The sequence below is a fragment of the Acipenser ruthenus genome, chromosome 39, assembly GCF_902713425.1.
Source record: "Acipenser ruthenus chromosome 39, fAciRut3.2 maternal haplotype, whole genome shotgun sequence".
NCBI classification, from domain to species: domain Eukaryota; kingdom Metazoa; phylum Chordata; class Actinopteri; order Acipenseriformes; family Acipenseridae; genus Acipenser; species Acipenser ruthenus.
Genome location: NC_081227.1, coordinates 3,647,160 through 3,674,145, shown reverse-complemented (window position 1 = coordinate 3,674,145; position 26,986 = coordinate 3,647,160). Strand labels below are relative to the sequence as shown.

Sequence of the window (26,986 nt, the reverse complement as noted above, 5' to 3'; positions counted from 1 at the left end):
ATGCAGCTGAGTGTAAAAAAAAAAAAATCCAGAGGGAGACATGAGAAGATGCTAACTCGGCTTTCTCTGTTATTGCGCATGATACTGCGGCTCCGGTGCAACTGCACGCTCCACCTCACCTTGAAGCCGGGCTCGCCTTCTACTGGCGAAACCGAATGACGAGAGGAGCGGCCAATCCACGCCCACGGTCCTCCCACACCGTCCAATGAGATCGCGGCGGGGGCGGATCCAGACTCTAAATTCCCAGGCTTGGTTTCGCTGTGGACTCCTGAGCTAGCTCTGGTTGCGTTCAGCTCGCTGGTGCAGGTGCTCTATCTGTGAAGAGGGGATGCGAATGGAGAGAAGAGGATGGGAAGACTGAAGGCAAGCACAGAAGAACAAGTGAACAGGGCATGAGAAAAAAAAAGGCTGTCATCTGGGGATTGCGCGTTCACTGTCCTGGGGTCAAGGCGATGCAAGGTTTACTGAAAGAAATGCACATTGAGATATGATGTGGTTTCCTTGCGGCTGGCAGTAGTACTATGATTTGGTATGTGGCTACTTTGATAGCAAGTGTAATCAGGACCCAAGGAACGGCGGCTCAAGGTGAGTTGAAGTGCAATGTCTATGCCGTGGTGCGGGTGCTGTTTGTGGCGCTCAAGTTTTCGCGTGCTCTGCTTCTTGTTCGTTTGCATCCTGTTGTGTTTTGTGTTTTTCTTTTTTTCTTGCAATATTACGTTAGACAAAATGAGAAAGTTGCATATAAACTCGTTTGCGCTGTAACAAACCTGGTTAAGTTGTGAGTAATTTAATTTAAAAAAAAAAAATCTGGCGAGTAATACATTGTAAGAGTGTAATATTAAGAAGCTTATATGTGCAGTGGTATGAGGATGTGTTATTATTATTATTATTATTATTATTATTATTATTATTTTTATTAGTGTTGTTATTGCATTTCACGGTGTAGTGGAATTCGACTAAATAAATAAATAAAAACTTATATATATATATATATATATATATTGCTTTGCCATTTATTACACGTGTTAGTGGTACCTCTTGTGTAAACGTAATGTATATATTTAAGCGGTTAGTGTAAGATTAGTATGCAGTCTATCGCAGGCTGCAACCAAAATACAAATCTCCCTAATAATTGCAGAGGCTGTGTGCTGTAGTAATGTTGGCAACAGCTTACCAACCAACAGTATAGCTTTTTTGACACCCTTTTGACACAAAAAAATCAAATATAGCGGATCCCTCTTGGAGTGCTTCTGAAGTGGTTATTGATCTTTCCATGGGTGTGTTGTGTGTAAGTGCACTCGAAGGCTGTCTTATAGTATCTATGATGAAGGGGCGTGATGCAGCATGGCGTTCTCCAGCGCACAGCACCGCATTTTGTATTTTCACAGCTGTAATGTGTTGCTCTTCTCGCAAAGTCGCTTGCTTATTGTAACCGCAACAGATGCGTTGGTTCTTGTGCATATAATGTAACGATTTATTTTAAACGAGTAGGCCTATTTAGCAATCAGTCAGACCGATAATAGGGTATTATTAATATCTAATGAAGGAATTCACTTTTTAAAATTGTGTTGAGAAAAAAAAGTTGTACATAAATGTTTTTCAACCAAAACCTAAACGTATTTTTTTAAAAATTGTTTTCCCTTGTATATTTTTGTTTTTCGTGATTAATTACATACTTCACAAACTAAACCGACGTAATATAATTGTATACTGTTGAGTGCTGATATAAACATTTACATGTAAAATAACCCGGGGAAGAAGTACACCGCATGAAATAATCTGTATTACATTAAAGTGTAAAGTAATGTTCTCTTGTCGGCAGCAATATTGGACTAAGATAACCTTGCATTACCAGATGGCGCCAGCAGGAGACGCACCACTTTAAAATCCAACACAACGTGCGCTAATAAAAAACAGCGTGCATATTTTTCTTATAAAGATGTGCTTCAGTGCACTTAAACACAGAGTTTCACATACTTCCTCGTTTATTTGTAATGTACTATTCCGTTCTATAGAGCCATGCATTTTTAAAATAATATTGTAATGCTTGCCTCACTCTTGGCAGAGTCAGCATTCAGTAACAATTTGCAAAACAGAAAAAAAACCACAGTAGGCATCTATAATGTGCCTGTAGTGCTTGTTTCATGTGGCAGGTATGTACATTAACAACACAGAGAGCATGAAATATTATCCATGGCAGGTGTGAATGTCTGTGATGGGGGGTTTTCTGTTTCATATGCCGTGTACCAGTAAGTGCTGTGTCTCTGTAGTAAATTAGGTATCTTGCAGGGTAATGCTGATGTCTCATGTCTGGATGAATTGGTGCTTTTTTAAAAGCCAGACTCACTGTCTTGGAGGATCAGACTGTTCCCAGCTAGGTGTATAGTGCTTTTGGCAGCTCTGTTTAAGCAAAAGAGCAGCTTCTGCATTAGACTGCCACTGTATGGAGGAGTATTTCTCCTCTAGGGTGATGCATAGAGGTATCATTTAGGGATTTAATTGATTAGCTGTAACCCAAGCTCTTTTCATGCTGGTGACACTTGGTGACATCTCATTTGCTTGCATATTGAAGGCTGTACAGGGATGGAAATAAGATTTCTGTTGCAAACCCATTCCAGGTTTTAATACCAGCCACGGTGTATACAGGCAACAAGCTCAGGTCTGTCGTAGTAAACTCATAGTACAATCAGGAATGTTATGCAATGGGAGTCTTTATTTCCATCCCTGCTCTGTCTTGAGAGCCACTTATGATTGCCCATTCCCTCTCATTCAGTGAAGGAACAGGGATGTAGTCCATGTTCACGATACAGCTGACAGCTCTAATGTAGTATTGAAGATTTTTTTTTTTTAATGAATGGTGAGGGATTATGCCACTGGCTCCTATTAAAGATCTGCCAATGAACCTCAATAACCCCATGTGGCTCTATGCAGACTGTCCATTGTGCTGGAGTGCTGCATTAGCCTAAACTCAAGCTAAGACCTTTAGAGGCTTGTGAATGAACCCAACCTTGTACAAGAGACTTGTGCCCACGTGCGCATCCTCCTCTATACACACACGCACGCACACACACATCCATGATTCATCTAAACATGCACTTTCTGCAGCTTTATCCTACTCTAATACTGGGTTCCGAAGCTGTCAGCTGGCAACCACTTTCACTCTTACCAGCATCGTTCTGGAAAAGCTCCAGCCTTGTACCAACACAGACTGTACCCAATTAAAAAGCATCCTTTTTAGGAAGCCTCCAGCGCTGTAAAGCCGCCAATTGATCGGACACCTCCAGGGTTTGTGGCACCAGCCTGTAACATTAAAATTCTTGTTGAATTCCTGTGCAAACCCCACGGTGGGGGCAGTGGATTCTTAAACATGATATTATGGACATATGCCCAATAACGTCTATCTCCCTTAAACTGATTATGACTAATCTGTACAGCTGAATGAATGTCACACCGCTATCCTACACACACACTCACACACACGCAGGCCTGGCTGTAGTTATCTCGGGTGTGGGCTGAATTAAAGCATCATCGCTCTGCTGTTATCTTGTCACAAGAAGACCTTGCAGAGCTGCTTTTGCAGAAGCACAGATCGAGCGAGGGGCTGCAGTTCACAGTCCAGCATGCATCCATCCACAGCTGCTGTGTTGTAAGTAAATACTAATCAAGCCTGTTTAAGCGAAGGTGTAATGATACAGTACTGCATGTAGTAGCAGTTGTGTACACTTTGAAGCTTTAATTGTTAGTGGTTTGTAACATGCTTGGGTGTCATTATAGACCCCTCTTATTGCTGTTGCTGCCCTTGACTATACTTTTGCTTCAGCACGGTTCTGTGTTTGTTTCTGTGTTTCTGTAGCAGTGGCTTCAATGATATGTGTGCATAGTTGGTTCATTTGAAATATAATAGTCTACCAAAATGCTTAAATAATGACTCATTTCCAATATACTTTAACTGCAAAAGATGAAATAAAAGATCTCCTTTTGATGTTAATGTTTGAGGGCTCCACCATACACCATAAAGCTTACTAAACATGCTTTTTAATGGTGGTGTAAACATCTCTTTCTGAAGTGTAAATAGCCCCCCACGGCACTGTATATAAGTTTCAACGATCAAATGGCGGCGTCTCAAGGGACAAGCGCCTTAGGAATTTCAGAGAAAGGCAACCTGTCTGCTGTAACAACCTCTACCGCTTATGAATAATGAACTGCTGGGGCTGATGGAAGATTACTGTGACAATGACAAAAGCCTGGGGACAGCGACCTGAATGTATGGATTAGTCAGGGGCAGGTCTGACATGGATCTTATAGCTGCCTCCGTGTCCCTTTCAATGGACTGAGGGCATTCGTCAGTGACACAGCAGCAAGCCCTGAAATGTCACCTCCATCTCTCCCGACAGACAGACAGCTGTAATTGTGTTCCTGAAACATTCTTCTCCCAAGATACCTACCGGCAAAGGTAGTCGTAGTGAGACAGACTGTATCAATCACCTTGGTGGGCATTACTGGAAGGAAATGGTTGCGTTTCTCCTTCTATAAGAGGTCCGAGTTTTGACTGTGTGAGACATTAAAGAAACAGAGTTTCTTATTTTTAAAGCTGTAGTACCCTGCATGAGATCTGTAGGGGTTTCTGTAAAATGCGCTCCACTTTATGCAGATTTCCACCCCACTTTCTGCTACAAGTAGCAGGAGTCAGGCAGTTTCAGAGAGGAAACTACAGTTAGAGAGTATAAACTAACTGGTCAGCTAACAAGATCTGATTCCACACAGGAGGCTTAACAGTGGAAGAATGATGCTGGAGTACAAGCAGACACTGTTACGGCATTAAAGGCAGGGGCAACTTGAATTCATAAAGAAGACACATATGCTGGTTGTGATGACCTGCAAGAAACCCATGTCAGAAAAAACAAACGCTGTCGGGGCTGTCTCTGCCACTGGCCTGGATTCTGCGCTTTCCCCAAATTGCTGATTCAAAGGCAGCTCAGCAGAGCTCCTTTCCTGTGATACTCCTGGGGGTCGTCAGTTTCAATATCCGTGTGCGTGTTTATTGCATGATACTTATCCTTAATGTATCTTAGGAGCCCTGGCCCTGGTGCACACAATTATGTACATTACTTTACAATTTCTTCCCTAATAATGATACTCTTTGTATTAATAGAATCCGTTTTCTAGGAAGTGCGAGACATTCTGTGTTTATCCTTTTGCTGATTTCTCCAGTGTGATTCATTACTGCCCTTAATAATTTACTGTAATACTGTACAGAGGAGAGAGGTCAATCTGGAGCAGAACTACAGGCTTGAGGGCCACAGTATTAAGATTTGTTTAGATCATTAAAACTATAGCCAGATACAGAGAGATGCTCTTTTGACTTTCAATACATTCGTCTGGAAGTACAGCTGCTGTTTTACACAACCTTCAATTCCCCCGATACCCCCCCCCCCCCCCCCAAGATACAAGTTATACATCTCACTGGGTCCTGGCTAAACCAATAAATAATGGTGATTAAGGGTCTAACCCTTTTCCATGCACTCCAGTTCATACTCTTTTTATTATTTCGGTCTCTCTCTTGGGACTAAAGAAGTATCCCTGGAAATCACAGACCGGCTTGTAATTATGTTGAATAAAGAGTGGCAGCAAAAGAAATGAACTACGTGTAGAAACAAATGGAATTTCAGGAGCGCAGCCGAGAGAAGACGGATATTTCAATACGTTGAAATAGGAGAGCTCAAGGACACAGGCTAGGAAAGCAATCCCTTTACTCAGTCAGTGTTAACAGTCTCTGTTCCTAAAGACCAGGGGGTCTATCTATCTATCTATCTATCTATCTATCTATCCATCTATCTATCTATCTATCTGTCTGTTTGTCTATCTGTGTCCTGAATCTGTCTATCTACATTATGTAATTCTACCTATTCTTCTATTGTAGACTCTTACTAATTCAACCCCGTTGGTACCAGACTCTGTTCAGATTAGTGATTTGTTCAGTGTACTGATCATTGTATGTCCCATACTAGAAATGCCTCAGGCCTTTGTTTTATGTTAATGATATTTTATTTTTTCATCAAAAAGAAAAAAAAAAAACATTGAAAAAAGCACTTGCCATATAATTCTGATATTGTAAATGTGGTTTCTAAACACCAGCACGTATTTCATAACGATCCTAATGATCACAGGTCAGTTGGGACTGCCAGGGTTCAGAGTAGGGAGAGTGCCTGATTCTGGTTAAGGGGCGTAGCACTGAAAATCTTCAACGAGAGCCTTAGAGCACTGAACAGGCCAGCAGCAGTCCATTTCCAGGGACATACAGTGTATGGGCACCCTTCAAATAGACAGGGCTTTGCAAAGCTTTGCAATGCTTCTCCGCTCCCCTGCAAACTGAACGCGGCTCCTTCCTTACCACGATATACAGAAGGAGCACACATTATCTTACGTGCTGTTGGTATTTCTTTGGGCTTGGTGCAACCACTACTTGTCTGCTGCTGCTGCTGCTTTTCTCCCTAAAGCTGTGCTGGTGAGCGGTGTCTCTGGAAGAGGCTGCTTCCTTCGTTCCGAGCCCATCAATATCTGTGCTGACTTTCCCTTTCGTCTCAGAGAGAGGCTGCCGGGTTGCCTAGCGACCCGTTTCCAAAAACTGATTAGTCTGTGAGAAAATGCCGGCCATGTGCCACTGCAGGAGCAGACAGGGACTACGATGGACTGCAGAAGAGCACACAGCCTATATTAGGGAAAGGGAAATGGGGGAGCTAAAAACAGGGGTGCCAACTGTCTTTCATCAGCTAAAACATGGGGGCAGGGGGAGGGAACAGCCTGCATTCAGAATAGGATAGGGAATTGGACAGCCTTAATACTAATGCATGTCATCAGTTGTTCATTATAAGCTGTTTCATTATTAATGTGTAGGTAATGAGGGATTCATACTATTTATTCTTGAACAGTCATTTTCTAGATTTGGAATTCTATAGATGTGTCAGATGATGTCACAGTGATATTCTAATTCAAGATAGTTAACATGGGGAACAAGGTTTCAGTGTACGGTATATAATAATTATATTCAGGATCGGTGCATGGCGACTTTGAAATCAACCAGGGAGAAGTCTGAAAGAAATATTGCATTGCTTAAAACTGAATTGATTTGTGCCCTTAGCTTTTTACAGTGGTGATCCGTGCCAAGACATTTGGAATAAATTAGCTACACATGTTTCTGTAAGCTCTGTTACTCTTTGCCTGGTGGCTCAGTGGGTTCGGTAGGTCTTCCACTACCACTCGGGATTTGGGTTCATCTGAAGTATTGAGAAGTGAGCGGGTAGCCTCTGGGATCTCCAGGTTGCTGTGCTGAGTTGTGACAGAAGCGCTGGGCAGCAGTGGTGACAGTCCACGCTCGATGTGTGGCAGGCAGTGTCTTCTCGAGCAGGAGCTGGGATTTATGTGTCTCTGTTGAGTTTGACTAACCAAGTAGAATTTACTGAGCCTCTAGACAATTGGAAAACCAGGCTTGTTTGTTTTCCATTACCTGGTGATTAAATACTGTCAGCAAGAAAGCTGTTTCTGTACGGTAATTTTCTTCATCACTCAGTATTAAACGGCTACAGTTTTTATCAGATTTTTGTGTTAGCCGAGAGCTTTTCATTATCATACCACCCAAAAATATATATATTTTAACATTTCTATTTTAATCCAATTCTGAGTTTTCTACCAGGGGTGATAACCCAGGATTTAAAGGTAGGGCAAGATATATATATTTTCTTTTCAGAATCAAGCTGAAATGAATGCCGTAGCTGTCATGCAACAGGCAGATTTTCATCTTTGGTTGTCATCTTTCAAGAGCAGTGGCTTGAAACCTGGCTCCGGTAGACTGGGTGATCTAGTTTGAGGCAACTTTGCTGTATCAAGCTTGGCTGAAATGGTGCCATAAGTCTCCTCAAGTCTCCCCTGGTGTGCCATGAAGGGTCCTGAAACCAAGTTCCAAGCCACAAAGTGACTCTGTGTTCCCAGGGCTTAGCTCTCCACTCAGTATTGTGTCCTGGCTAAACTCCAGCACGCATTCCAATTACCAAAGCAGGGGTCCACATCACTGCTTCATGACTATCTTCGAATAAATGATACATCATTTGAACCTGTAAAACATTCTGCATTGACTGCCTGACGAGGCACTGTTTGCAATGAATGTATAACTGTAGAAATGAAAGAAGGAACACAGTCCCGGGTTCACAGCGTCAGGATGATTTGCTGTGCAGGCTGTACGCTTGGCTAGCTCTCGCCCGCAGTAAAAACCCTGCCAGTAATCGGGCAGAACAATTAGTGCTGCTCTCAGCTTCTTCAGGAAGAGAAACTTCTAGGAAACTTTTCTTTTATTTATTTTTTTCAATCCTTTTGAGTGGTTCTTCTGCTTTAAGTGTTGTGTCGGATTCATTTTTCCCTTAAAGCTGTCTTTCAGCTCTACTTACTGAGCGGCTTGCAGTGCTTGCTGTCTGCCCTTTTGTGGTTTCCTGTGCTTCCTAGTTCCATAGCAATCAACTCTGAATCATGCTAGGTTTAAAGAATGCTCTCAGTTTGTATGTGATAACAGAGTCAGGCAGTCCCTTACACTGTCACAACCTAGGTCATCGCACCTCAGCCATGTCTTTGGGGTCAAAGCATGTTACTGGCTGCAATGCATGTCAGTCATGACGGGAAGCAGCTAATTGGTTAATACCAGGAAAGAAGGCTGTGAAGAGACGAGAGAATATCATGATTAAACAACATAGAAAGTGCGAGTAGAACAGAAGCCACGTGAGACTGTCATTTCTTAAAAAATACATGTTTGCTAATTCTTTCCTAAGCTACAGGAAAAACCCATTGACCATATTAGGTGTAACAATGCAGACTCATCTCCCCATATGCAGTAACAGACAGTTCCTGTGTTCTAGTGTATCCTGGCTGGCGGTGTTGGGAGAGTGGGAGTGGAGCTGGGTGGGCTGTTCTTGACCTGGCCTGTGGTGCCTCTTATTTAGTCTCACATGGCCCCTTGGCAGACCTGTTTCCTGTCCTCTGTCTCATCTTACAGCTCTCTCTCTCTCTCTCTCTCACTCAGTCTCTCTCTGCCTACACTGCCATCGATGCACTGCTATCAGCCCTATCCTCGCTGTTTCCAGGAGCACCATTAAATATTCATGCCTGACTTGCAAATGCAGTACTCCGTCACCGCAGTGCGAACTCAACTCAGGAAATATCTCCTCTTCCCTTTCCGCTCCTTGAATCCTACTTGTAAAAAAATTAGAATATAAAACATGCAGTTTGTGTTGCAGTTCACCATGCTTTCTGCATGCTACTGCTGTGCATTTACTGAACAGTGTTTAAAACCACACTGTGTCATTCACATCACTGTATCGTTTGCCTGGGCTATACCCATTAGAATCAGCTGTATTTATGCTGTCAGTGGAGGAACTTCCACACGACTGGTCTGCAAGGTGTTAAAATTGTTCTGGAAAGACAGATGATTCATTTTGCCACCTCCTTACACAGTAGCCGGGTGTGGGCATCTGCAAAAGGCCCATAAAGTCACTTTTGACACAGTGAAACATCAGGAATGTCAGCCGAACGCCTACCATCAGCCCTCTTTCAGTCTGCTCTGTTGCTCATTATGACTGAAACAAGCTTAAACAAATACTTGTCAGGGATGCCAACAACAGAATAGACAGAGGTTTCCAGAGTGTAATGCAATAACAAACGTCAGTGCTGTCTATTTTAACGATCTAGACCTCAGTGGATGTTAACAGCGTCCTAATTTGCATGTGTTTGTATTATACGTAATAATATGTGGGGCAATAAGTCGTCCCTGGCGGGAAACCCTTGCTGTGTTAAAATAGATTTCAACAGCGATCTATGTAGATTTGCCACTTTTTGGATCATTACATAAGAAGAGACTGTGTGATCAATCAAGGAGGGGAGACTCATGGAGATGCCAGACAAGTGATCTTTCCTTTTCTAAAGGAATAACTGAACACAGTTACTGGAGGCTGTCTGGGGAAGTAACTGGCACACAGATTGACGTCACCAGTTATTCTCGGGTTGACCAGTCCTTTGAACAGCATTGTCTGAAGGTTGCTGCAGCTGACATTTCCCAGGTGTAATAAATTTCATTTCTGTGGCAGTGTTAATAATTATGTTTGCTGATCAGTACAGTGATACCTGGTGCTGGGTTAGTATCTTATTCATTTGCAATCCCCTTTTACTGAAGACTAGAAAGTACATTTGCTGTGTCTTCAAATGTAATGCCATCATTCAGGACATTTGCTGGTAAGTGGCTGCAGTTGGCATGCACACATCCGTTAGCAGCAGCGTGTGTGTGTGTGGGATGCAGTTGGACACCTTGCTTTTGTTCAAGGCCAGCTCGTAGTCAAACTGCGATAAGTCACTAAGCCCTGACAGGCCAGCACTTGGAACGGAACTGTCTATTAATTTCACTCTGTTTACAGAAAATTTATACCAGTGCTTGGCCTGGCTGGATCAGGAGACTGTGACAGGCTGTATGTTTTCTGCCACACTTGCTGCAGCTCTAGTAACGTGCGGTCTTAACTTCAACACAAAATCTTTGGCTGCAGTAACTTGGAGGTGTTTTGCCAGGTTCTGTTTGCTGATGGAGATAGTCTCTCCGCAGGGAGCGTGTCTCTTTTCAAAGTTCCTAAACTCAAAAACCTCAATTCCAAAATGCATTCAGGACATCTGTACAGCCCTGCAAGATTATCTTGAAGACTTTTATACTGTTTAGGTCTGTGTTGTCTAGCGGCAGTTCTGTGTTCTGTACTGTACAACACTTTTGATGGGGCACAACACAAGCATTTTAAAAGACGAAATGTATTGCCGTGTGTTATTCATTCAATTCAAAGTGGCAGGCCTCCTAACCAATACCCGGTGCACTGATGCTTTCTGAACATCTCCCCAAGTGATGTGAAAAAAAGAGCAATCTGAACCTGGACCGGAATCATCGTGATTTGAATCATCTGTGCACAGCCTGGCAGTCCCACCCCTGAGAGCGCGTGTGTCTGTGCTTGTTGTGTTTCATGCGGGGGGATGTCGCCTCAGTGCTCCTTGCTTTTTCTAGTCTTGTCACAAGTCCTGTGTGATTGGGGGAAACTGCTGAAACAGCTGCAGTCTGTACTTTCCTTGATGTTACATCTCGTGATGCCATATCGTGTTGGATGATGCGTGGGATTGTCATCTTCACAAACTCAGTGAGATGCCTGTGCTCTGTGCTTCCATTTACTACGTAGAGCTTACAAGTCTTGCACCTCCTGGGCCAATTCATCTACAGAGTGACATTGTCTACACCCCTTCAAACCTTCTCTCCTTTCAAAAGCCAACCAGTTGCTTTGCTTGGTGACTGACGCGCTTTTTAAAAAATACATACCGTCTGTCCACATAATGATTCCTATGTAATGAATGGAAGGGCATTAAGAGTTTCCCAAGGCATTTTTTGCTCCAGGGATAGCACTACATTTCGTGGTAAGCAGACTTTTGAGAAAATGTGAGACTTTTGTTCATTGCTTTCCGCTGAGAGTTTAATGTCAGTGAGCATTGGGAGTGCCCAGGGGCATTGTACGAGGTCTGATAGAAAATAGAGAAAACCTTTTAAAAATTCATCAGGTTCAAGCAAATGTACTGTTGTCATGCAGTATGCTTCGAAAACGTCAAATGTTTTTTTTTTTTTTTTTTCAAGAAGCATGATTTGGGTACGTTAAAATACTGTTGTTTAGGACTCATGTGAGACCAACATTGTGAACAGTCCGGAATCAATACGGTTTACAAAATTCATTTATTAGCTTTTGAGTCTTTAACTGTTCTCTTGTGAACCCCCCACAGTAGTGTATAAAAATAAACCTTCTGCTTCAATGGCTGTCAATATAGCACTGACAAAGCCAATTCTCCCTGACAGTCAATCACTTAGGCATTGCCACTCTGCAGACCTCAGTATTTTAACAAAAGACTACTGTATACTCCATTAGGTTGAGCAGGTAGAGAAAGAAAGATGCTGGCTAGGCATCATTTTTAAATAGTATTTTTAATTTATTTCAGTTAGTTGTGGTGTATTTAGTGTCCACAAGGTGGCAATAGTGTGTATTCTTATGGCTAGTGCTGGGTGTTACTGTACCTGTAAGTGGGAGCTTGGGGGAGGACTGGGATGAGTCACTAACCCTACTTGCCCACAAGAAAAAATGTAAAATCCTTTTTAAAGACAAGTTGACCCTATACATCAACGCCACCTGCTGGACATCTAACAGATTACAACTCCGATTTTTATGAGTGGCAGTTGCAGAACAGTGAAACCCCCATCAGCTTTAGCTAATGGCAGGAGTTTCATTAGTGAAACGGGAGCCCGATTAGGGGGGTCTGCTTCCAGTGACTAGTCAACCGTCTGTGTTCCTGATTTTCAGTAGCCCGCTGCCCGTGTGTGAAATTAAAAGTGTGTTAAAAGCACAGAGCGGAGGAGAGAGGAGGGACAGTCAGGCAACGCAGGAAATGAGAGCTTCATCAGACCAGAGTATAAAGCCACTGCAGGTCGCATCTGGGGGGAATTTGTATGTCGCCAGGCTGCTTTGTGGGGTGGGGGGGGGTCTATTTTAATAATCTGGTTTTATTGCTTTTGGAAACACATCTGCAGCAATAATAGAGATTTAAAGACAATTTGATCTGTCACGCTAGGCTCCCTCTTTTATTGCGATCTTCTACTTCCAAAAAAAAAAGTCAAAGAAAAAAGGTTGAATGCTGATGATGTGCTAGCAGAAGGATGGTCTCTACAGGGTTAATGGAATAACCACTTTTCTTTCCCCTGGTTTATCAGTCTCGTGTTGCTTCAGCCTGTCTCTGTAGATCACGAATTGGCCTTCGTGTGCTGTATCTGCTCATCCTGTGGTAGGGATCCTGTCAGTCGCTCCTTGCAGCGTTCCTCTTGCAGAGATGGATGAGAAACAAGGAGAGGTGACCTGATCGGGGCGATTCAATCAAAACCACTGCAGAACATCTGGTATTGGAGTTAGTTTTGATGAAGTAGTGAGACATCACCCTTGATTTGCAAGCCTGTAACAATGAGGGGTTCAAGCCAGAAGAATCCAGTCCATGTATTTCTCAAGTTGTAACCTCCTGGTTGTTTTCAGTGTATGTGTGTACAGTAGGTAACCAAGGAAAGGGGAAGTTCTGAGCACCTTCCTTGTACAGTACGATTCTCAGTTGAGACAACTGGTAAGGCAGTCAGTCGAGATTTTCAGTTCAATCTAGAGCAATAGTAACCCCCATTAGCTCTGTTAATAAAACATAGCTATCGTTTCTCGCACGCCAATACATTAATTGAATTGGGCTCAGCATATCTTCACCACACCAGGAACTTGCTGTTAAAACTGCATTAATTCTTGTTTTTTGAAAGACAGGCTGGTGTTAATAAGGTACCCCACTGTGAACAGGCTGTTAATTACTTGATGCCTATATAGTTTGATTTAATGAAAGAAGGCTTTGGTTCTGCTTTTTGTTAAAGTGTTCTATTGTGTTCCTTATCCTGTACAGCTTCAGATTAGACTGTTTTGTTTTTTACTTTAACACAATTGACTTCTACAAGCTCTGCTGGCACTGTGAGCAATGTTAAATATATATATGTAAAATGAAAACAGAAATCAGAATAATTAAGCGGACACATCAGGGAGCCAGAAAAACTTTCTTAATACTTTGTTCCAGTATAGTACCGTCTGCGCTGTGCTGGGGTGTCATGCTGTGAAGCGATTCTGATATTATGAATGGAGAGGTGTATTATCCTTGTAGCACATGGTCCTGGGATAATTGGCCAGCTCCACTCAGCCACAGTTGCCTGCCCTGTTTTGCTTTCTTTCATTGTTGCTGGAGCGTGAGGGCATTCGTAATACTGTTTAACAGAAAGGGCCGTGCACTCTGCCGCTGTATGAGATACAGCCTCTGCATAGAGAAACACAAACATTGCATTTAGGGAAGCACTCTGACAACAAGTGAAATGCTGCGCAGCATTGTGTTGTACAAAGAGGAGGTTATGTTAGCACTTCCAGTAATCAGCTTGAGCTACTAATAGCTACATGCAGGCCCTTACAGCACATCTCCCATTTCCTATAACAGTGCACTTAGTTTAATGGGTGTTGGCTGTGGAAGTGTTATCTTGGTTCTTTTTTTTTCATGAGATTCTCTAGCAGGGAAAGGGTGGAAACTAGGAAAGGTGACCTATTTTTGGAGCGATACAATTAAAGAGGTAAGACTGCGGAAAATACAGCAGGGGCTATTGGTGCAGCCGGATAGTTAATGGGAGGCGTTTGAATCAAATGTCACCACATCCGAATAGCGTGACTAATGAAAAGGAATAAGAAGGAAGAACGAGCAGGGTGGTGTGGGCACGAGGAACGCTCACGGATGGGGAGGTTTGTGATGGAAGCCTTGACGACCTCAGACAGGAGCAAGCAGACTTCTAAACCACCTGGCTGGAATCCAGAGTGTTTTCAAACTTTCAATTAGGCTAATTAGATTCACACACTTCAATTATTTGGACACTGGATAATCCAAAGAAACTGTTTATCTGCCCCCCCTTCCCCCCCCCCCCCCCCCCGCTTCTGACAGACGAAAATCAGCTTAGGAAGCAACTGTGTTAGGAAAGTGGTGGATTTGATTGGTGCCCATTGTTGTGCTTCAGTGGCTGACGACAGATTTTAAGGCACAGCGCTATCTGTGAAACATTGTCCTGCCTCTTTTGTAACGTGTAAGAAGAGGAGTGCGTTGCTCTTCCTAGTCTGTCAAGATTAGCAGACAGTAGAAAAGCAATGTAATTGTCGCTGTGTCTACGGGGCTGCTTAACTGATCTGAGCATTCCAAGCTCACCACAGAAACAATCCCATAATTCAGCATTCATTTCAGCAGAGATTTCCTGGCATCTAATTGCAGGATAATACCAGCTGAATTTTAGAAGGATCTATATAGTGTCCCCTGGGTAGTTTCATGCTGAAGCGAGCTTGATGAGCAGAAAGGAACGGGGAAGTGTCAGCAATACCCACGTACGCGCCCCTCTCCACCGCTCTGAGAATCATTTTCACGGCAGGTGGAATTGAAACCTTTCGATAGCGTTGAGCCAATCAATGGGTCTGAATTCCCAGCTGCAGAATGGCAGGGCAGTGAATGAATTATCCCCTTTAATTGCGCTGATTGGAAATGCAGGGTATAACACTGCAGTTCTTTTGTTTCTTAATGCAAGCACAGGGAATAAAGCAGCCGTGTTCTGAAATGAATCTGTGTTAACTCTGCTCATGGTTCACATGCAGACTGTAACCCACATATAATCAAGAGGGTTTACAATAGGCTCCTGATCTCTCCAACATGCAGTAGGTACAACGAAACCACTGGAAATATTCCAAGCATTTTCACCCCAAACCCCACAGAGCTTTTCTGCACTTGAAGCCATTTATACAAGAAACGAAGAGCGCTGGATACTGTACGCTGGCTTTTTAGATTATGAAATACTGTTACATGAGCACATAAAGCAACTTCTGGGATTGTGATTAAGCTTGAAGCTTTGATTGTTCATAAGAGAGTACTCTAAATTGCATCCCAGTGTCTGGAACAACTGTGGGAAATGGAGCAGAACTCCTTAAGTGTGACAAAGTGCTCTAGCATTCCTAGAAAGAAGCAGTCAGCACTTTCCAAAGGTGTTAACACGCAAAGAAACGTCTATGCAAATATTAAACAGTAGAAGCCGAAATAAAATGCTGTGGCTTAAATTAGTCACGCTAATATTTTGTCAGCTTTTAAGCTTTGCCTTAGGATCTATTGATTTTGAGCGTTTATTAAAGTCTGTTATTGGATTTCTTTTTACTGCAATATTGTTTTTTAAAAAACAAGTCTCTTAAAAGATCTCTTAATATAATCATGACATGCACACACACACTACACTGCTGACTAATGCATTCATTTTTTTATATGCACCTACTTCTGAGCTTGAAATTGTGCAAAAAGGGTTTGAAAAGCCGTTTCCCTCTGATAATGAGTAATCTTACTGCAGTCTCCTTGTCTGCTCCTCTCTTGCTATATTAAAACACCTGAAAGGTTTTATTTGATATCCCTTCACTCTGTTCCAATCCAGTATTTTTTTTTTTTAGTATTCACACGCAATGGGTTTTATATACAGTTTGGCAGCTCTCCATCCCCTTCTCCTCTTTGGCTGTGCTGACTATGTTTAGCACTGCCTTGAAGCTCTGCATTGAAGACTAGCCTGATACAATATCAGATGCAGTACAGGCAGTCCTTGAAGGCTTCTCTTTATAGATGCGTCAATATTTTTTCTTATTTATAGAGACATTAGCCCAAAAGCTACTCGACTACTTGTTACTTTCAACCTTTCTTCTTGTTGAGGAAATTCTGTATGCATTATACTGTAGCTTCCAAAACTGTGTTCTGGCAATGCAGAATTTTCTTTAGTCTTACTTCAGGTAACAATCCTCAGTTCTGGTATTTCGTTTTGCAAAGATCGTTTACCGCTCTTGGTTTCATGAGCCGAAGAACTGTGCGTAAAACAAACTAGTTTCTCAAAAACGAGTCTGTTTTTTAAACATTGAACCACCTTCCGAGGTAACAATAAACCCCTAACTGGACTCTTGTAGCAACTTCTGTAAACTCGCACAGTAAATTTGGACAGTCATTTTTTAATTATTCATGCGTTTGCTGTATTTACAAAGATTTACTGTTTAGATTTTACAATACCGCACGGATGTCTGCGATTGATCTTGCTTTAATGGGCTTCACTGTGCTTTACTGTGCTTTGCTCTGCTTTTAACATGGTATATCATTGTCTACTGTTATACGTGCCAAGCCCTCAGCATATAAAAAAAAAACAAAACCTTAGAGGTAGTGAACATAACCAGCAGCTCAGTCGCTTGCAATAGTGAGTGAAATTCCGCAGCAGGAGCAAAATAGCCTCCAAGCTGCTCAGCTGTCTTCTCAGTGTAGTGGAGCAGCTTCACTGTTTGTTCAGCCCGTCCAATCGGTGGATTAGGAGCAGCCTGCTGCTTCCTGTACCTGGCATTCTGGAGGCATGTCCTGGTGATTTATACCAAGACCTTCTGATTTCCGTGTTTTACCTCGACTTTTCTATTCTCCTTTTTAAGAATTCAGTTGATACCCGTTAAGCCGTTTGTGTATCTCAATCACAACCGAGAAACGTATTCATAGTAAAATTGATTTATTTACAGGTGTGTGTTTTTTTTTGTTTGTTTGTTTTTTTTCTGTGAAACACAACTAAATTGGCCAAGCCTTTCATTTTTTATTTACAAGCAGGACGTACAACGAGGTTATAATAAGAGACTAATCTTTTACTAAAGCGATAATGACAAATTTGATGGCGGACACACTTTATTACCATCGTTCTGCAGTGTGGCTGTATTTACACTAATTAAGAGGGGTCGCTTCTGCTTTGAAATGGAAAAGTTAGACGCGTTTCCCAGTTGTGATTGAGATACACGAAAGGCTCAAGAGGTATCAATTGCATTTTTAAAGGAGAGTTGAAAAGTCAGGGGGGGGGAAGGCTGAAAATCAGAAGCCCTAATTATACCCTGCAACGCCTGTTGGACCAACAGCGGTAATTACACCCAGGAAGGCTGTGTAAAAACTAAATGATCTAAATAAAAGGAGTGCACACTATATGATTGCAGCTCATTATCCAGCGAATAGGAGACCTCTAATTATTCCATTAGCATTCAGAAAAGTTGCCAGGCAGACATATTGTGATTATATGTTTGGTGCCAAAATAATATCACTTGCTGTGCATCACGCTTGATGAACAAAGACCCTGAGAAGGAGCTTGCTTCTTTTAGTGTTGAGACCGATGTACACAGACTGTGCTGTAGTCAGACTGAAGTGTTGGTTTCTATAGTAATTTAAATCTGCACAGAGAAAGCAATATGTCTGTTGGCACCCCAGACTACCATATAATAACACCCATACTGACAGCACAGATTCCTGTAAACACCATATGCAAAATGTTTAGAAGCTGTTCGTTTTCACAAAACGTATTTATATTACTTTTAATTTTATTCATAAAACACAATTAGTTTTACTGCATTTATTCATAGCATTCTTGCCCGGGGAAAGATTGAATTATTAGGTCCTGATTGTACGTCACCCCCTGTGCGTTGTAAAAATGAACAATTAGAGTCCGAGTCAGGATGCAGCCCCACACAACTGAATTTGATTAAATCTGCTCTCTTGCAGTCAGAAAGCTGTGCAAGCTTAATCAAATAAAGTGGATGAACTCTTCGACAGAAGAAAGCGGATTGAAGAAGCAGACACGGTTGCTAACTGATGCGGGGGCGGGGGGGGAGAGATGCTGTAGCTTGGGTAACTCTTTCAAGCAATGCTTGCAAATCTATTCTAACTCGAATGAAAAAGCTAGTTCTATCTACGATGTGCCATTGGCCATCATTATAAACCGGACCGAGTTATGAATAATGGTTGTGGGATCTGTTTAGCACTAAAGCTTGGAATCTTAAAATAAAACAAAAAAAAAAGTTTTTAAAATCTTAAAAGGAGTTGACAAAGTTTCCCCAGCCAATAATTTCAACATCACAGCACAGAAACCGGGCGCAAAGGACACTGTTGGAATAGAAGTGGCGATAGACAGGTGTCGGACAGACGGGAGAGAGAGTGGTGAGGGCGTGGTTGTGGTTTCTTGGGGATCCTTTAAGAGCTGACGGGATAAGGTTTTGGAATCAGTCAGCTAGTAGGAACCGGACGAGCACTGATGGAGCGAATGGCCTTCTCTTATTTCTATATATTTTGTATGTTCTTGCAGTCCATGTGGCCACTATTTTAAAGCCAACAGTAACTGGAAAAGTGGGGCCTTTAATTCAATCTTTTCAGGACAAGTACATTGAATAGCAGCGAAAGCCAATCTAGGTTAAACTGTAATCCTGATTTATGTCAACCAGCAAGGTCGGAAGTTCATGAAATGACTTGAGCTCCTAGTAAAGATTTTACTGGAAAACAGTGTGCTGCTTACTGCTGGTCTTGGTGCTTTTTTAACCTTTTCGTTGTTTAATCTGCACCTGGTACAGAAGAGTGTACGTCTTTCGATAAACGTGGAGCTTTGTAGACGGTCCCTAAACGGTGTCGGTGTGTGCTTGAAGTGCTAGCTGTGGTGTCACACCGGCCGCTCTCTGCCTGGTTATTATCACTTCTTGCCGCAGGAGCTCCTTGTTTACCTGATGTCCCCGTTGGCGAATACATAACCGCCGGTGCCACAGACAACCAACAGGATCACATAAATTATTTAGGGGCCCCAACGCTGCCATCACTGGCTCTGCAAAGCCCACAGAAAATCTAACACGTTACCATTTTGATGTTCTCAGAGGTAATAACAGGATTCTAAATGTGTGCAGTTCATCAGTGTTCAATTAGTGAACTGGATTCATTACAGTTACTGTTTACTTTTGATTTCTAATGGTGTTTTTGCCTCTCACTTGATGCCACTTTATGGGTAAATGTCCTAATTGTCTATATCCCTAATTGTCTGATTCTTAATGTCAAAGGCACTGAATTGAATTTAGTATTAGTTGTGCAACAGTAAACATGCATTCTCAGTATGGAGCTTGGATGCCTCTGAGACTTAAAAACTTTGATATCAATCTTAAAACCATTTTTTATTTCTTTTTTTTTCATAAAAGTTTAAAGCAGGCTGATTTCTGCTGAGAAGCCATTAACCAGCAGATTCTTCATTAAATGACTGGCAATTTTCATTTGGGAGAGATCTGTAGGGAAGCACGGAGCATGGTAATCTTGTTTACACTGAAATTACACTGGAGGACAGCTTGCGGAAATTGAAAATTCCTCTCGATCTGATTGGCTTGGGCTATAAGGGACTTAAACTAATAAACTAACTAATATTTAGTTGGCTCGGGTACAGTTCAGTGAAAGCAAAACTGTTTTAAGGTGGATATAGACTTTTTTTTCTGTTGGATTGAATTGTTCCTGAGACCACACCTTTTCTTAAAGTGAACCAAGAGTGAACTGTTCTGGAGTTTCAACTGAAGAGCCTGGGGTTTAACTTGGGCTGGTTGTCCCACATAGGGAACACCAATGGGAAGTGCGTCTTTGTCCTAACAGGGTGATTGGACCTTTCGCTGCACTAACACAGGTGGGGTCAGGACCTCCCGGTAAAATATCTTCATTCTGTGAGTTGAAAAATGAAGCAGGAAGAGATGCTCATACAGTATAGGGCAGAGCGGAGCGAGTGGGAGTTTGAGTGGATGATGGCTCTTGTGCATGTATCTGTTCTGCAGCCAGCTCCCTTAATTACCCACACATGAACACAAAGAAATGTTAATTTAATGAGAAACAACAGAGAGGAAGATGAATATATCTGCAAAGCAGCTGACAGCACTGTTGGTGTGAAGCTATTATCTCATGCAGAGAAGCTGGTGTAAGTGAAGACTCACACGTTTTGACGAGAGAAGATGCAATGATGAGTTTCAGGTTATTTGGCCTGGAGTTACTGGAAAATTACAGTTCCTTTTTCCTTTTCACCCAAAAAGGGGTCCACATTGTGCATTGGTGTAAAGGCATTGATAAACTGCCCCTTTGTGTCTTGTACCCTACTTGCATCGGAAGAAAAGTATGTCACTGAGCTGAAACTTTGATACTTGGTCCATAATCCCAAAGAAACTGGAAGCTATATTCAGCATTCACAGCAAGCCACAGACCCTCGCTGGGGTGAAGAAGCAGCTGGTATAAATATGCAAGGAGGACTCATGAAAATGCCTTTTCTGTCCAGGAAAAACACTTTGGAAGTGTTTCAGCAGTTTCCTAAGGCGGTGCTTCTTCAACCTTGCATGAAGAGCTCTTCAGAGAGAAATTGAAGGATTACATATATCACTTATAATGATTGAAAAATAAAATTCTATTATATTCAATAGAGGCATGATTAGATTAATAAAGTAGAGATTGTCCAGGTAAAGGATGGAAAAGAAAACAAACTAAATACATAGATTTGTAAACCTGGAAGCATGCTATATAGAATAGCATTTTAAATAAACAGAAAACAGGGCTCTTTCATCCTGAATTGGATTATGGAAATGATTTGCACTGATTGAACACTGTTTTTAATTTGAAGAAAAAAAGGAAAAAAAAGTTAGAGGAATCTAGAGCAGTTGAGGAAATGCTCACAGTGGGGTTTTAAAAACTTTTTCTACAAAACTGTAATTTTGTACCGGTTGAAGGGACTGTTTTATTTTTAGAGTTCTGAGTGAAGGATCAGCCTTTTGAAGAAAGATTACTGTTGCAGTGTTACTGTGGTTGCCAAGGTACGCTGACTGTGTCCATTCTCGCCATCCCACTTGATTACAAAGTTTTGCTCTCTGATGTTTTCTTTTATCCAAAGTACCTCTGAAGTGAAAGTCGATAAAATATAAAGAGCTGAAATCCAAAGATATTCTCTCTCTCTCTCTCTCTCTCTCTCTCTCTGTCTGTCTGTCTCTCTCTCTCTCTGTTTCTCAGTCATTTTAAACAGAACATCTACCTTCCCTCTCCTTTCTTATCTTTTTTCTATCCAGTGCTTACTGTGTCATTTATATTCCCCTTGAAGGAATGTAGTTGTGAGAGATTTCAGGGGGCACATTTGAATGGCAAACGTTTCTCCGATCAGGCCACCTGTAACATTTGGGTAAGGGGTTAACACGTGTTCTTCTGTTGTGGCTGAACTGCTTTGTATAGACCCGACCATCTGCAGCTCACAGAGCCTGCCAAACAATCTTACTAATACACAGAAGGGATTGTAGTTCCTTGTGTTTCAGTGCAAGCAGGGGCAATTGGTGTGATGCATGACTGCCAAATGGGTACTTCTGTCATTGTTCGGCTTTGAAAAGATTGTTATAGATGTTTAATTGCAGTTTTCTGTAAGGTCTATAGTAGATGTACCTTTCACAACCAAGCCATGGCGAGTCACTGAATTATATATAGCGCCCCCTGGTGGTAGTCTGCGGATGTGCAGCTCAGTGAGCGTTGCTTGAGCAGCCTGTGTTCTGTTTTTTTGCTAACGTGAACCTGCTAGCCTCTTTCACCCCCCGCCCCCAGGAGACTTTGATTGTAAACCTGCAGAAGCGTCCCATGGGAGGATGAGGTCTGCTAATTACTGCTTGTTGCTCACCTTTATATAAACTATGATGTCACCCGTGAGAGACCTTGTTTTGCAGACCATGATGTCACTGTCAGCCAATCAGGGATCTCTGCTGAGGCAGGAACAGGGTGATGTGGGTGCATGCAGAGTGGTTCTGCACTGATAATAATAATCATAATAATACAGGATTTATACAAACGTTTCAGACAGATACGATAGCTTCCTCGGAAGGCAATCGATATTCATTTTCACACATTATTTATATGAAGAATTGGCATTCTAGAAAGCCATCATGCATAGCTGGAGAATCTGTTTGTGTCCCAGATTAATAAATGACAGCAATGTCCAAGGATATGTGAAACAACAAAGCAGAGGATCTTACGTTGCAATCCCTTATCGCAGGTTTGCATGGTAACCTGCTGACACGCTGCTGAAAGTGTGTTTGCATGCTGTGTGTTCATGCAAGCATACGAACTTCTGTGCAGGTGCTCTAGCATGAGTCATTCATTCTCTGCACATTGTAGAAAAGCGTGGTGGGACACCTGAAAGAGGGGCAAACAGAAATGCTTCTTCCCTAGCACACTTGAGTTTGAGCTTGACTCCCATGTAGCATGTTTGTTGGCTGTACTCCTGTATGATATCCTCTTGGTCTCCGTGAGTGTGAAGGACAGACTGTCTTGACTTCCTGGCTATCATAAGAACTGTACTATAGGAACCTATACAGGTATGTCGGAGGTTGTATACTTCTTCATCCACATCAGGAATTTCCAGGATTCTGAACCGATTTGGCAGTAAGGGTGAAATGATTTGAACTAGAACGGGACGTATTGATAAATCCTGAGCAAGTCGGTAAATGCAGCGCGCCCCTAATGCAAGTAGTTGCACCATAAAGTTTTCTGATTACGCCACCCCTAAATTATATCTCTTTTTTTTTCTGCACCACTAATTTCCAAAAGCGTTCATGCTGCGTTTGTTGCCTGCATATAGATGAATGCGCAGCACTGCAGGAGAGAATCCATGTGAAAAGCTTGTCTGTCTTTGCCAAGGCAGAAACTGTAACCTCTGCCATTCCAGCAGGCAGCCCGAGGTCCGGGGGGATGAGGGATCGACAGCTAAAACAATAAAGCAGAGCTCCTCGCTCCGGCTCTCCTCCTCCAGACGAGAGCTCGTTCTCAATCAATGGGGAGGCAGGCTTCACAGCCAGCCACTTTATTGATTGCATCTACAGAATACAGAAAACTCTTGAGTGAAATAATGTGTGATAAAAAAAGATCCAGAGTGGTTATAGGAATGACTTATAGGATTGGATACTGGAGGGGCTTTGTTGACACATTAGGATCAGTATTAACGTGTCTGCTATATTGCAACACTCCCACATACACCCACCCACACACACACGCATATATAATGTGTACAGTGTATAGTTGCAGCTTCCTATATGTATCACATTAATAATTCCTGCGATTCATACATAATTTTCCCTCCAGCTAAAAATCCTCATTGAACATTTTTATCTGGAAAGTCTCGGAAAGCAGATTTGCAGTGTACTCAGATTAAAAACTTTAAAGGAGGTAAAGATAATGAGCTGTACCCCGAATACTGTAAAGACATATTGAAGTCTGCTGGTAGTTTGTAATCATGTAAGTCAATTAATTTGAAGGAGACACAGCGATTGGAAGTCAGCTCCAAAGGCATCTTGATTTTGGAACCAAGAAAAGCATTGTGAATAGACCTGTGCTGCAAATTGAGTTTGTTAACTTTATGTCCTTTACAATAAGGGAAGGAGGTGGGGTGGAGTGCCAGGCTTGCTCCCAACTGAATATCCAGGGCTTGTGTTAAATCTGAAGGTGGCTTGCAGCGTAATTCGTGTTTAGGGAACAGTAACTACAACAATGCTCATTGGAGATACAGCGGGTTAACTCGGAAAAGCATTTGAACCGCTGGGTTAGGGGCAGGCAGTGGACTCTTGTGAAGGTTTATATGTGTGAATCACGTTTTAGAAATCACCCAGTCACCGTGACGCACTGGTCAGAATCCCAGTGTGTTTTGTATGCATCTGCTCAAGATGCTGTAGGCTGCTGTATTTCTTTTTGATACACTGGGCTCTGTTTTGGGCTCCCTGCCGAGTCCGCAGCACAGGTTTTTATTTCATTTATATTTTTGTCTAAATCGTCACTTTGTGTCTCAGCGGTTTTCCTCCCATGTCGTTTTGGATGGCGTGTGGGTGGGTGGAATAGCGCAGCCTGGGCCAGATTACAAACAGGCTCTTATATTATTAATATAATCAATTTTCATTCGGGTCCTTCTTCTGACTTCCACCAGTCACCTTTCGAACTCCTGTCACTCAGCCACCCCTGGTGACCCGAGAGGCAGCTTCAAGGGTCAGGCCTGGGTTTAGAACACTACGCTCTGTTTCTTTCAGCCTTCAGATCCTTTTACTCAAAGGGTTCCCTTTATTCTACTGCACTCTGTGATGGAAAGAGGCTTAAGAAGGCTAGCCCAGTACACTAAGGATGTGTAGCATGGGGGGCGAGGGTTATCGGGGAAGCTGGCAACACTAAGAGGTGGCCCTGTGCATTGAAGACCCGAAATCCCCCCACATTGTGCTCTTGGGGTTAATGCTATCGGAGGGGCTGTATTCAGTGCCTCTTTATACCACCACAGGAGATTGACTCCTTAATGACAACTGTCATGAAGATTCAGGGTGTGAAATTTATTATTTCAAGTTATAACATTTTATAAGTAACTGGAATTCTGCAACTGTTTAAGTGCGGAAAACAATTAAAAAGGTCTAAATAAGCAAATGGTCAGTTAAGCAAATGGTCAATTAAGGGTCTAGTTAAGTAATTGAGAGCTCAGTTGGAATGAAAACCAGCAGACACAGGGGGTCCCCAGGACCAGGGTTGAGATCCACTGTCTTAGAGCACCCCAGTCTATGGTAATGTTAGAGTCTAACGGTGCTAGTGTGTATCTTTAACACAACATAAAACACTTCAGGGAGCAGCACTTTTTTATTGTTTTAAATGGCATTGGTTAATAAAATCTAATTTACAGTAGATAAGTTGAATATATCCCAAGGTGTGCACATTTAGTGGGGGTAAAGGCGTTGTGAATATTTTATTTATGTAACCAGGAGATTTAACCATTGAGACCGAGGCCTCATTTACAAGGGGGTCCTGGAAAACAATTTAAAGAAAGACAATCGCAATGTATAAAAAAAACAATTACAATGTACAAACAACACAATGAAAACAGGTGCGGTTCAAACTTAATCAACTGCATACAGAGATCAAAGAATAGAATAAATAAGACATGTCTATTAGTTAATGTGGAGTGAAGGAGAAGCATTGGCAGGAGGTTCTAAGCAATTCCCAGATACGATCTTTAAAACCAGAGAACGAAAGATCATGAGATTCCTTTATACTGTGATGGAAACAATTCCACTTCTTCGGGAATTGATAGGCAAAAGATAATTCTCCTATCCATGTTCAAACCCTTGGAACAGCCACATTAACAGAATCCTGAGGGTGTAAGCTGTAGCCAATGCCAGTCCTTCCTACCAGAGCACTCCAATAAGGATAATAAAGCCCAAGGTGTGCACATGTAGCTTGGGGGGTATGTGCTTTGTGAACATGGTGCCATGTTTGTTGTATTTCAGTCTGCGTAGCGTATGGTGTTGGGGGTGTTTTATTCTGGGCAGGTGTACTCAGCTCTCTGCTCTTGTCTCACTGTATCTCAGGTGCCCACGCAGTCCGGGAGGAGCCCCAGTTTGTGACGGCCCTTGCTGGAGACAGCGTCATACTGGGATGCGACGTGGTCCAGCCATTGACTGGCCAGCATCCTCCCTATGTGGTGGAGTGGTTCAAATTCGGAGTCCCCATCCCCATCTTTATCAAGTTCGGATTCTATCTTCCTCATGTGGACCCCGAGTATGCCGGTAGGTTGTGCAGACCTGTGTGTTTTGGTTTTTTTTTTTTTAATTCTCGTCTCCCTTTTTATCTTAACTTTCTCTGTAAAAAATTTGAAAAAGGAAAACTGCTGTGTACCAGAAGGAGCAAAATAATGGTAAGTATGACAGCTTGTTTGAAGACTTTGCCCTCCAAGCAGGATGCTAAGTCACATAACTGTAGTTGAAAGCACACAGGGTGTGTGTGTGTGTGTGTGTGTGTGTGTGTGTGTGTGTTGTGTTTGTTGTTTTTTATAAATGTTCTCACTCCAATGTATTTTTGTCGTCGGTAGTGATGAGGCAGGTGTCTTTGCGTGGAGGAGCTGTGTGTGATCGATTTCCTTCTCTTGTTACAGCTTCAGTTGGAAGAGCACTCTCATTATTTGTCTTGTTTACACAGCTGACCGCTCCCCCGCCCAGCTCTAGCCCTGACAAATTGCAAATTGCTGTAAAGATATTAATTATCTGCCGGGAGTTTCAGAGAGCAGAGTAACGATTATAATGCACGCCCAAATGAAGACAGGGTTGCATTGCAAAGCCAGCACTGCTCTCCTTACAGCAGCCTTTAGAAATAAAATACCAAAACTATGATAACTTTATTTCATGACAAGGCTGCATATAATGCTAAAAAAACATCAGTGATATTTGTTCCACTATAAGGATAGCACTGCAGAGATATTCAAGGGCTTAAGGTCGCCATTCAGCCCATCAGTGCTCTTCCGGTTCCTAGTAGCTGGTTGATCTCAAAACGTAATCAAGTCGGGTCTTGAAGGATCCCAATGATTCAGCTTTGATGACCGTTCTAGCTAGGTAACCCATTCCATACAAAGAAGTGTATCTGTCTGTCTTCAGACATTAACATACAGGAATAATCCTAATAAGAGCAGAGCATGCTCTGAATAGATTCGTGA

The 26,986-nt window shown here is 42.3% G+C and overlaps 1 protein-coding gene across 6 annotated transcripts in view; it reads left to right on the top strand.

The window, feature by feature from the left end:
* Positions 1-244: 244 nt before the first annotated feature.
* LOC117966620 (protein turtle homolog B-like) overlaps positions 245-26,986 on the top strand; it is a 91,807-nt gene continuing 65,065 nt past the window's right edge. For all 6 annotated transcript variants that reach the window (XM_059009646.1, XM_059009644.1, XM_059009645.1 and 3 more), the window contains exons 1-2: positions 245-585; positions 25,869-26,066. In XM_059009646.1, coding sequence (XP_058865629.1) covers positions 522-585; positions 25,869-26,066 — 262 coding nt within the window. In that variant the 5' untranslated portion in view covers positions 245-521. The remainder of the gene's footprint in view (positions 586-25,868; positions 26,067-26,986) is intronic.